Source organism: Struthio camelus, chromosome 7, assembly GCF_040807025.1.
Source record: "Struthio camelus isolate bStrCam1 chromosome 7, bStrCam1.hap1, whole genome shotgun sequence".
NCBI lineage: Eukaryota > Metazoa > Chordata > Aves > Struthioniformes > Struthionidae > Struthio > Struthio camelus.
In genome coordinates, this window is record NC_090948.1 from 33,117,099 (window position 1) to 33,129,404 (window position 12,306).

The 12,306-nt window shown below is 36.8% G+C and overlaps 1 protein-coding gene across 3 annotated transcripts in view; it reads right to left on the reverse strand.

The window, feature by feature from the left end:
* Positions 1-12,306, reverse strand: part of PARG (poly(ADP-ribose) glycohydrolase) — a 76,849-nt gene that overhangs the window by 21,474 nt on the left and 43,069 nt on the right. For all 3 annotated transcript variants that reach the window (XM_068950641.1, XM_068950643.1, XM_009685638.2), the window contains 3 exons: positions 3,880-3,959; positions 1,404-1,464; positions 627-702 (listed from right to left, as the gene is read on the reverse strand). In XM_068950641.1, the coding sequence (XP_068806742.1) occupies positions 627-702; positions 1,404-1,464; positions 3,880-3,959 (217 nt within the window). The remainder of the gene's footprint in view (positions 1-626; positions 703-1,403; positions 1,465-3,879; positions 3,960-12,306) is intronic.

Below are 12,306 nucleotides of genomic sequence, written 5' to 3' on the forward strand. Positions count from 1 at the left end.
TGTTTTGTTTAGAAAAGGCTCTCTAATTTTCTCATCTCCTCTCACATTGCATCACTTGTTCCTGGTTAAAGAAATTTTAACTTTTTTTGTAATTTAACTCTAGAAGACAAACTTTTTGGCTTTTTTTAAACTAATTCCAAAATGCAGACATGTCCCTTGCTATAGATATGGACAGGACATCCTCCTTATCAATCTGTTTTATAGCTGACTGGCTCCCAGACTGAAACAGTGGTGCTAGCAGCAGCAAAAAAGTCTCTTGAACTACTGAACTGGTCACCAGCCGGGGCACAAGAATCATGTTTAAAAAAAATAAGCTGAAAACCTTGACAGCCCATCAAGATCATAGCCGGAAATTTTTGGCTTGCCAATCTTTGATCCTGGTTGAACCAGAAGACCTGAGGCTGTCTATGGCTTGTGCTTTTCTGTCAGCTAGTTCTGTTAACAGGTACACCTGCAAAACTAGATGAACTAGGGAACACTGATAGTACTAAGACTGCTGTTCTTTTACACTACATAACATCTTATCATTCAAATCAATTAAGGATAAACAAATAACTTTAAGCTGCCAAATCACACAAGTATGACAAAAGCATGGCATAAAGCCATATTGACTATTACACGCTTACCTGCAGCATACCATGTCCATTGCTTTCAATAGTGCCTTCATAGGTGACGTGCAATCTAGACAGTTTTTTCTGAGATCTTATCATTGGAGAAAAGATATTGTACAGAAAAGATGATTACAGAATCTACGTACACAGATATCAATTTTAAAAGAAGAATCCATTCAAAAACATTAGCTGCTTATACACCCTAGCATGAGGTGGTTAAAAGCTGGTTAAAAGCTGATTAATCTGATTAAAGAAATGTATTTGCCTTTCATAAAGGATTTAAGGTTTCATATAGTCAATTCCTCAGTTTCTCCACCCTCTTTCACCATGAAAACCCAAATCTGAAATTGAATTTCCACATTTTTCACACAAATTCGTACCACCTTAACTTGCTAACGAGTAGGAAAGCTGTAAACAATCTTTTTGTGGTGGCTGTCACCCACACTTCATTGTATTTCCAGTCATTTCTGAAATCAAGTGACCGTTAGACCCAACTCTTTTTCCCCACTCAAGCAACAGCACCAAAGATGCGTTACTGATTTAATAATTCTCATGAGACCTGCTGACTTCATGAGGAAAAAAAAAAAAAAAAAAAAAAAAAAGCTCAACAATGCAGAGCACCCAAACTACTTCTGTCAGTTCACCCACTTCCTTCTGGACTTCTCTCAGTTACAACCCATACCAAACATTGTTTTCTGCAACAATTCCAAGCCTGTATCAATTCCTTAAGAATAGGATTTGGATATCAATAATTTAAGCAATTTCTTTTATTTAATGGTATGCTTGACTTACCTTTCCCAGTCTGGAAACTCCTGGAGACACTGCCTTGTAAACGTCACCAATCCAGTAGGTTCTACAGGCAAACCAACGCCAGAGGAAAATACATTAACTGCTAGAATTTAAGTCCTTAGATTAAGTGGTAAGCTTTTAAAACTACAACGGACACAGTTACTGGCAGAAGTACAAGAATTTAACTTTCCTCAAAAGCAGCTTTGTGTCTTGCCCTGACAGTCCACGCTCAAATTGAAAACAATTAACATGAAGAGCAAAACATTCACCTCTCTGCATCTACTTCCTTTTATTTATTCACTTTGCATCAACCAAAAGCACTGAAGTGGCAGTAAGGCATTACTAATAACCAACGTGTTTCCCCTCACAGTTTGAGTATTTTTCTTTTTCCAGATCAATTCTAAGTGATTTGCACTTAAACTGTAAACTTTACTAAAAGGACTTGATAGTTGAGGTAAGAGTAAAATGTGCTGCCACTTAAGAAAACAAGTCATACATCAGAGGTTTGGTCTATCTGTTGTTTTTGGTCTACAGGCAATGCACAGAGTACTCAACCTATGGATAGATGAAGAATCACGTCCTATTTCTCAGCAAGCCCTACTGTCTCAATAAAGATGCAGCGTTGGCGGAATTCAAATAGAGCTGCTTCCAGCCCCGCCAGGATGCTAGTAAAATTCACTGTACTGCAAATGAGGAAGAACTACTGCACTCAAAAGGAAAAGAGGAGTCATTACTCGTTACAGGGAAGGAAGATGTACAATCATCGTCTCTCCTTGCTTTACTAAAGAAAAAAAAAAATGCAGTTGTGCTACAGAAGCAAAACATACCATCCTAACAGAAACTTCATTTGAGACTTTCTTCTTTGCTACACTAAGCCTGCTGTATTAGTTTGTAAAAAATACTGAAAAGACTTAACCTGTAAGGCACAAACATATCCTTCCAAAAGCATTAAATAGCCCTAGGACTTTCTTACAGACCATAAGGGTTTAAGGAAAACAAAGGGTTGCTTGCCCTTAAAAAACGTACACTTTCAGTAATCAAGTGCTTTCCCTCAAGAGCACTGTGATATCGGGGTGATATTTTACAAATTAAGCATAGCACAAAGACTTCAGCTTACATAGCCTCCACTGCACTCTGTCACAAGGAATTCAATTACCATTTATAATAAAGAGCTATGAAAGTATTATAGTAATTTATAGGGCTAAGTTACTTCTGTCTTATTAATTTATTATACACAAAAGAACAAGACATGGGGTCTTTTAAAGGTATGATGCAAATTTTTAATTCAAGAAGAGAACATGTGAGAATCTCATTAAATATTATTTGAAATTATAATGTTAAGAAATCTAATACAAAAGAGTTTCATAAAGCATATTCCCCATGGATTTCATATGCATGGGCAGGGATGGCTGCATAAATTTAGGATCTGGTTTGCATTAAAACATTACTACTCAAGTGTAAAAAAAAAAAGCCAGTGCACTATACTTCTCAGGCATATACACAGATCATAATTTACTTTTGACCTCAGAGATTTAGTTCTATAGACACTGCTTAAAGTTTAATAGCTGAAACAGGATGTAGTTGCATTTAATTTGTGATGGAAATATAAATACTGAAGATAGAGTGAATCAAGTAAAGGGATTTCTACTTAATAGCTTAAAATTCTTACCCTTTTAAAACAAAACCCTTCTGAGAAAATATGAGGCTAATAGTGAGAAACTGTCATGTAAAGAAAATGTTCTGTAATTCAGAAATTACTTTAACAAAATATTGCTGCAGATGTGATGTATGCTACTGCAGTAGAAGTCCTTTCTCCTCAATACAATATGTAAGCTCTGATATGATTTTCTTCATACAAATATTTGCATATATTTTTGAGGGTTCAGGCAGATGTTCATATTCACGGTAACAACAAAAGATCTGATTAAACACACTAAGGAAAACACCATGCTAACTCCCAAAAGAGATGAGGATATTTCACATCTTGCTATACCACTTTTTCTATTTTAACCTGGGAAAACTTCTCAACAGCCTTCCTTTAGGAGAACAGAAGGGAAAAAAACTGGAATATCAACATAATAGGGAAAACCCCTCAGAATTAGGTACTAGATGTGCATACAGCTGGAAATCTGAAACTTGATTCAGATTCTTTAGGTGTGCAATAGAACCTAGGCACATATCTATGTGATTTTAATCACCATACACCATGAGGGTATGTGTGTATATATACATACACACAGTCCTATACATCTAGGTCACAAAGAGAAAGAACACAAAATAACCTCTGTACAAAAAAATTAAGTTACTTTCATCATATACATGGGAGGAAGCTACAAGGATATGAACCCTAGTGCAGTCAGCTTGCTAGCTCTTGTTAGGAACTTCCATCATTATTGCTGCGCAGCCATTTCTAAATTCAATGAGATTCAACTCATCATGTACCTGTTCCGTAGCTCAAAGAAAGTACTAAAGGACATACTTTTTTCTGTGACTCTCCTAAAATAGCAGAAAAGGGTCTTAAGCTTCTCAGGCTTCCTTGGTGAGCGTCCTTCAAATAATCTGGAAAACAGCATACAAAAGTAACTAGGAGGATTTGAGTGACACAGCAAATAGTAATTAGGCTACATACAAATTGTGATTTGGTTTTTAACTTTTTTTTCTTTTGACACATTTCACTCATTTACAACTTCTGCATACAAGCTGAAAAACAGTCTGCCCCCATTACCGCCAAGCACTTCAGCGCCAGGTGACAGAAGACACAGTGGGGCTGCCCAGAGAGGTCTTTCCACAGCGCAGCGAGTGGCAAGCCGCTACCTGGCGTCTCCATTGCCCTGACGGCTAACTGGAAGGCTCAGCAGTAACCGTGCCCTTCCCGTCAGCTGTAGGGAGATCCTGGGCCTCGAAACCTACCGAGACACTGAGGTGGCGCGTTCCCCACAGCTACCTGGCAAGCACGTTCACGCACTTCTCTACGTTGTGCATTTTAAAGACAGAAGCGCTAAATCGATACCCTCAAGAAAGTATTATTTCAGTTGGTTGTTCAGATGCAGCAATATTTTCAACCTTAAAAAAAAAAAAAGCTTTGTATCTGCTCATACTCTGGCATTCAAAACATCACAAGTTTTGTAGGTTATTCTTATCCTTTCTAAACATACCTATGAAAATACAGATTTCTCTGAATTCCTACAGCCCCAGTAGCATATTTTCCTTTTATCCTTTCAAATCATATGCAGTAAAATAGTCCCCCTAGTACACCTGATGCAATACAGCCTGGAAGAGATTGTGTCTATCTCAACAAGATGCAAAAAGCAAGGCTGATCCTGGAAACACTGGCTTATTTTTCTTCTCACCCAAGTAGCTCCATGGAGTCCAAACAGACAATTCACATACATAAACTAACACATCTGTTTGCAAAATTAGACTTTGAAGTAACAAAATGAAGTGGGAAGAACAGGCAAAGTCAGGACGAGCATGTCCCGGTAGTTTTTAAAGTGGGACAGAAACAAATCAGAAGCTACTGACCAGCTACTCCACGTGAGCCAGAATACAATCTTCTCTACGTCAACATCACATACACTCTTTAAAGTAGAGCTAGCTTTTAGGAGTGGCAAGTTCATCTGCTTGCTAAGTTTCTGATGAGAATGCTAAGTGAATGCATATCTCACTTGCACTGATTCCACAATATTAAGAATATAATTTCAATATGAATATCCAGGAAACCTAATAGGATTTAACTGGCTTTATTTGCAACTCACTGGCTTGGATTGAAAGAAGTTAGCCAGAGCAGAAAACATATTATGTTGAGTCTTCTAGTATCCAAATCCTTTATCTACTTACAGAAGACAACTATAATGCAACCACTCTGTTCTTCAGGAGTTGCACTGTACCAGCACTGTTTCTAAAGAAAAAAAAAAAAATCCCCCCTCAAAAGGCTCTATCCACAGGGCTACTACTGGTATTCTAACATTCATTTGTACAAATCTAAGCGTTAAAGGGAAGCATCCTATTTTTAGCCATTAAGTAAATGTATTTTTTAAGGTTGGCTGAAATACTTCTACTGCATCATCCATCTTCCAGCAACCTGAACATGTATTACTTAATTTAATTCCTAACAGAGTGACAGGGCATTGTTACTGGCAATACATAATGGAATTTGTCTGGAAGGAAGAATAGTGGAGACTTCAGAAATATCACCCTTTGAGCAGGAAGTTCACTAAAAGATGTCTCATACAGTGAAAGCCCTGAGGACATAAGATCTTCTTTCAAAAAAGTAGCCTGCAAGTAAAGCAAAAGACACAACAGAATTCATTTCCATGCATTGCAATGACAATCTGCCTTTAAAAGGAGAATGCTGCCAGGTAAATTTAGCTTCCTAGTACCAAAATGAACTAGATTTTTTTTTCAAAATTTAAAAATTCTTCTGAAGTGTTCTTGCTGTAGAGATTAATTTTATCCAAAATCTGTATTATGTCACAAAAGTTAATGTGAAAAAAGCCAAAAAGGTCTTATGCTGACTTCATTATGAGAATAAACATTAAAGTGGACTTTAAGAAGGCAAACTCCATACGTAAGTGGTGCCTTTTAAATTGGACCAATATGCAACTTCTAGCGGTATGACACTTGCAGAACTAATTGGTTCATAAAAGAAAAAGCTGACTATGTTTGTGTACGAGTCTTGTCTAAAGGCAGAAATTAGCTGTGACCTTTTATCTAGAAGTCTCATTTGGTATGAACCCTTTATACAGATTAATTCAGATATTACACCAATCATGCCTTCACTAGCTTTTTTCTTTTTTTTTTTTTTGTGTCTCTTCACCTTAATTGAAATCCTGCTTATGTTGCAAACTCTCAGTAGAGAGTTCTTCACGTCACACAGGCAATAACATATGATTCAGCATAACTAGTAGACTCTGTTCAGGAAAAGTCCAGAATGGAAAAACTATGTCTGGAATAAGTCTGATCAAGTTGAAAGGCAATGGCAAGGCAGATGAACTTGATTTCATCTGTTACAATTATTTACCAAAGTGTCATCACTCTGTCAGCAGGGAGTTTAACCAAATAGATACTATCTGTACATAGAGAGAGAGGGAGGCAGAGAGAGGGAGAGAACGAGCCAATGCTAAACGCTTCAGACTTAAAATAAATAAATGAGTCTGAAGTGTTTAGCATTGGCTCGTCTCTTCTCCCCAGGATCAAAGCTGATTGCTTCTGAAAATCTAATTTCCAAAACGTATATTCCCAAAACACAGTCTATAATTAAAATAATAGAGCGAGCTGTGTTTCTGTCCAACCCTATAACGCTAGGTAAAAGCCACAGGACAGCACAGAAGAATTTGGAAAGCCCTGGATTCTGACACAGGAATCCCCTGCTGTAGAAGGACACCCCACGTAGGGGGACAGAACACCACTGTGGCATTCAGAAATTATTTGTATTTTGACCTAATAACGATATGCATTCAGTAACTACACGCACCAGATCTTCCACTGCAGTTTGCCCAAGAGCTCCATCACCCTTCTCCTCACAGCATTTACTTTTCCTCCTTACAACACAACATACGATGTGTTTTCATTTTGAAAATCCACTGCCGCTCTCATTGGTAAACACACAAATTTCTTCACTTTTTTTTTTTTCCCCAGCACAACAGGGAACAGGAGTACCTAACACACATTATTCTAAAAAGAACAGCTCTAAATCCACCACAAATAATGTTTCTCTAAAATTGAGTTCACTCATAAAAGGAAGGCCATGTACGACAGTTTGAATAAATGCCTTGCAAAAAGCACCATGCGTTAGATGAATGTTTGGATGCACTTCATACTTTCTGCTTCTAGAATTTATCTTTATTAGTGAGCTAGTGGCAAATTAAAGATAGCTAACTGTAAACATGTTTATTATATATCAATTTACAATATATACAAAACTAAAATATTACTTACACGTTTTCATACTGCCAGATCAGGGAACTCCTTTGTTTTCAACCAGATAGTCCAAGCAAAATTGCTTTACATTAGGAATCTGTTTTAAAGGCCAGTAAGATCACTGGAAAAATCCCCATAGATTTTAATGGGTTACAGACTAGCCTTAAACCTTTACAGTATTCAACTATTTATAATAATTACTGTTATTAATTCAATTGAATGTGATTGCTTCATATGCTCTTTTAAATTTCCACAGAAATTGGATCACAATGACATTAATAACTCAAGGGGCTTCCAAGCCATACTGAAGTCAGAAGGAAAAAGAAGAGTGCAGGAGAAAACTAAGCAACAAACCCCACTGCCCACACATACATATAATCACGTTTTCTTAAGCACAGCACAACGTAACCGGTCATCTTTATGAACATCTACCTAACACCACAGTAAAAGCAAGTGATAATTACCACACTCAAAACCAGCCCAATCCTGCCCCATTAACTTAAGTGAGGACATAACACAGAAAAATTATAAACCTTCCACCCTCGAACCTTACTTCTGAAATGATCAAGTAGGCAATATTATCAGAAGTTTTATTTCTGATGCAAACACCTCTATTCTGAAGAACAAAGTTATACAAGGGCATGAATAATACTATACAGAATTTTTCTTCAAGCTCTGAAACACAGATCGTACTGAAAGATATCCCAACACCACAAGTAGAATCCACATAATCAACTTACTGACAAGAACCACCCAAGGCCAAAACCCATTAACCCAAATTAAAGAATTCATCCAAATGAAGTGCACAGTAAATCAAGCACAAAGCAGCACAAGCCCACTTTCTGTTGAAGTGACTGACACACTGCTTGCACAAGCGGGTTCTGCTGCGCGCAAAGCCTTCTCGCTGCCACCCAGCTGACTTCAGTGTAGCAGATGCAGGAGCTATGAAAGCTTGCAGAGCTGATCACCAAACACAGCCGCAAACTTATCTCTGGCTCTTCAGCTTCCAAGAAAGGGTAGCAGCAATGTTAATCAAATAAAAGAGCTCTTTAGAGGGCTACAGAATACTTAGGTATTCTGAAGACTAAAGGTCAGAGATCTAAAAACATAGAAAGCAGATGAGTGAACAATGTCATAAACAAAGTAGATTGTTGAAGTAATTGTGGCTAAACGAAAATTTTCCCAGCTGATATTCAGATACCTAGTTCAACTGTTCTAATGAGAAACCCTATATTTGAGAAAGAAAATATTAAAAGTGCTAAGAACAGATATTGTGAAAGTGTAAAAAAAAATTAAAACAACACAACAACTGTAGGTAAACACAGAAACATTACAAGGCAACAGTTTATACTGTTTCAATATTAATTATTATGAAAACACTTGCAATTGCTTTATATTAGTGTTTTCTTGAAATTTCAAAGTGGAAAAAAGTATTTTAAAAGTGTAATCAATATTCTGTTTCTTTGCAGTCTGATGGGTTGCAAACTCAAAGCTGCCTTATTTTCACCTAACATTTCCACCTTGGACAGCAGAGTATAGCCAAAGCTCTAGAAGGCCTGCAGGGGAGTGCTTCCAGGAGTGCCTCAGCCTGCTGTGTTGCACGCTGTTTGCAAAGAGTTCCACAACCAAAAACTGACTTGGGAATTTCAGCTTTACTGCACAAGTGTGTTATTTTTTCCAAGAATAATAGAAGCAAAGAATATGCATCAGAGAAAGACACATAGGAGTAGTACATGCTTCACAGAGCGCTTTATAGATTTTTAGAAGTATCTCATGGCAAATCTGCAAAGTATTTCAAAGGGTGCATTTCAGATGATGCAACATCAACTTGATGATTTAATAAAAATGACTTTGGCATAGATATAGCTTACTGGGGAAAAGTTGAAACATCTTAAGTAAACAGTTCCAAAATATATTGCTTCTCATTAAGATATAATGAAATACAACAGCTTCCTTGCAAAATTTATTTCCAAGGACCTAAACGATCACTTGGTGTTACTCCAGAAACCTGGACTTCAGTAATTTTACAAGCAGAAAGAACCATTACAATCACGTAGTTTAACCTCCCAGATAACACTAAGTCATATCATAATGGTATTTCCACCTCCAGGCTGAACTTTCTCTGAACGTTTCTTATCAAAGAGCACAATAATGTCTCTAAATTGAAACAGACTATCACATGCCTCCAAAAATTGTCCCACTGTAACAACCTGCAAAAATTTGTACATACATATCGTACTTCAACGTACTGTAGAAACTTTCCATCCGCAAACGCATGGCATTCATATATGCTGTTTGCAAATATGTGGCTATATAAACCACAGTTATGGGCCATCTAACCACAGGCACTTGTAAAATCAGCCTGCAGTGTAAATCTGAGATGCCTTTAGCTTTTCCACCACAGCCGAAGACAAATTGTATTGTTTCTTGCATTTTGATATGTTCTCACTAAAGATAACGTCGCATCTAAGCAAATGCAAGATGCTATCAAAAATTCTTTTTTTCCTACAAAAAAAGCGTAAGAAGGATTTGTAAGGAACAGGTATAGATAGACGAATTTCACTCAGTAAGGCAACTTACTGAGCAGAGAAAAGGGGGAAAGTTAAGGCAGAAATGAAAATACAGAACAGACATTACTTTCAACCTCAAGAAAGTACTAATCACTAAGCAGAGCCTAACCTACAGACTGACAAAACACTTGAAGAATAAAAGAAACACCTTAATTTTTGTATCCTGCTAATTTCAAACTTAAACTCACTTGACGCATACGTGTATGAGTGGAGATATTATGCTTGTGTATGTTTCTTGTATTACTCTCTCGTATTACTCTCCAGATGATTAAGGGCGTTCTCAGTTGCTAGCAATCTCAATGCGAACTGCTAATATTTCATACTGCTACATGGGACCCTAAAGGAAAACTAATCTAGTGCTGCATGGCCCAAGAAACGAAGCACTTTGGATGACTTCAGTCATACTGGCAAGCAAACAGAAGCACCTCTTCTTTCTCTCGCAGTTTTCTTCTTCCCCACAGAGTTCCAAGAACAGAAGAGGGGAAAAAAAAGCTCTCCCTTTTCAAAAACTGTATCGTACCTGTAATAAAGTATTGGTAGGCCTCAGTTTGCAATACTAGGCACAGCTGACCAAAACATTTTGCTTCAATTTGCTTCTATTACATTAATCGGTATTTTTATTCAATTGTGCTTCAGTAGCTTTAGTCACACGCATATTTCATTTCAGACTACCTGTAGATGTTAGATTAGCACATCCACTGTCTCGGAAATCTAGAGAATCTGTATGAAATTTTTCTGTGTGTTATGTATATGTGCACATTTACACATATTTGCATATATGCACACATGCACTTACTTACATATCACATGATTACTCAGGATAAAGCAATCTTTCTCTAAATATGATAGCAATTCAGCCTACCACACAGGGTCCAACAATCAGAATTACATTAGTTACCTATATCCTTTTACTGAAGGATTTTTGGAGGAAGCTGTTTCAATTGATTATATATTGGGATGGAGTCCCCTTTACATAAACATTTATTTGCATTTTAAACCACAGTGCTACAACACTAAAGCGACTCGACTTCAGTGAAAAGATGAAACATTGCTCCAGTCATTTACCGGTCAAGGACTTTTCATTAGAACGAAGCTGCAATAAATATTTCATTACTGCTGTTTATACTCCCATTATCAAGAGAAATGGGCTATGCTATGTTTCATAACTCTTTACATACTGTATTTTGTGAATAACAGTACCTTAGATCATTAAATACTTCAATTACACAGTGTAAGACAAGGAAATCCAACCAAATTTAAAATGGGGAATTTTTATATCCAATATAAAATATAAACACTAAGTCCCACTGTCACTGAAAACCCTTTAAAGGAGGATCAGAATGTAGCACCAAATAAAGCATTAATGAAAGTGCAGTAACATCTGCTTAAAAACATGGATCCAAAAACCCCCCAAAATAAAATGCCCTTGGTCTTTTGCCATTTACCAGATCCTGTCCTGGCTCAGGAGACATTTGTGCTAAAAGATTATTAAATAAGAGTTTTCAGAACATTGAAATTTCAATTTATGAATTTTTGGAATTTTAGTGAATCAAAATCAAAATAATCTAGGTAGTCGAAAAAATCCGCCCAGAAAGATGAAAGGCAGACAACATAACCCACCGTGTGATAGCACACTACCAAATGCCGTTATCTGGCTAGATCTTGTATTTATTGACAGGAAAACTTAGCGCAACCTTACACGCGTCGGGACAGTGACATCAGTTCAGTTCTGGTGCCTAGCATGCCTTCTCCACTTAACTACATGCACTCCGCCTTTCTAAACAGCCTTCTATTTCTTCGTTTACACAGAAAGTAATTTAGAGGTTCTGAATTCCTTTGGCATAAAGTACGAGAAAAACAATACCTTCAATAATTCAACCTCTTAGGCAATTTCGTATTTGCTGTCAAATGTCATAACTTTCAACTGTAGTCTTGACGTTATTTAAGAACACTGAACCACTCAACATCTTATGTTTAATTAGAACTTCATCTTTAGATTAAAGAGTGACTTTTCTTTGAGATTTGTATAAGCATACAGAGACAGAGCTATACAATTTTTTTTTGCAATCTTCCCTTCTCACATGCTTACATACATCCCTATTCTCTGAGCTTTTTATTTTGGATTTTTGTTTATGTTGGCAAGTAATGTGGAGCAACAAGATTATAAACCTCTTTTTAGAAAGAGTTATCGGTGATTTAGGAATCTTAAATGCATCACTTTATACTTAAGATCACATCCTGACTTTGACAAAATCCAAAGATGCTGACTCCGAGTATTCAACACCAAAGAACAGCAAGCTAAAATGTTTTATGTTGAGCATCTAAAACAAGAGACATCCCACATTACAGTCAAATTCTGGAATATGTTACCAAAAGAGTAAAGCATTCAGACATCAATATACTGTTTCAATCACTAA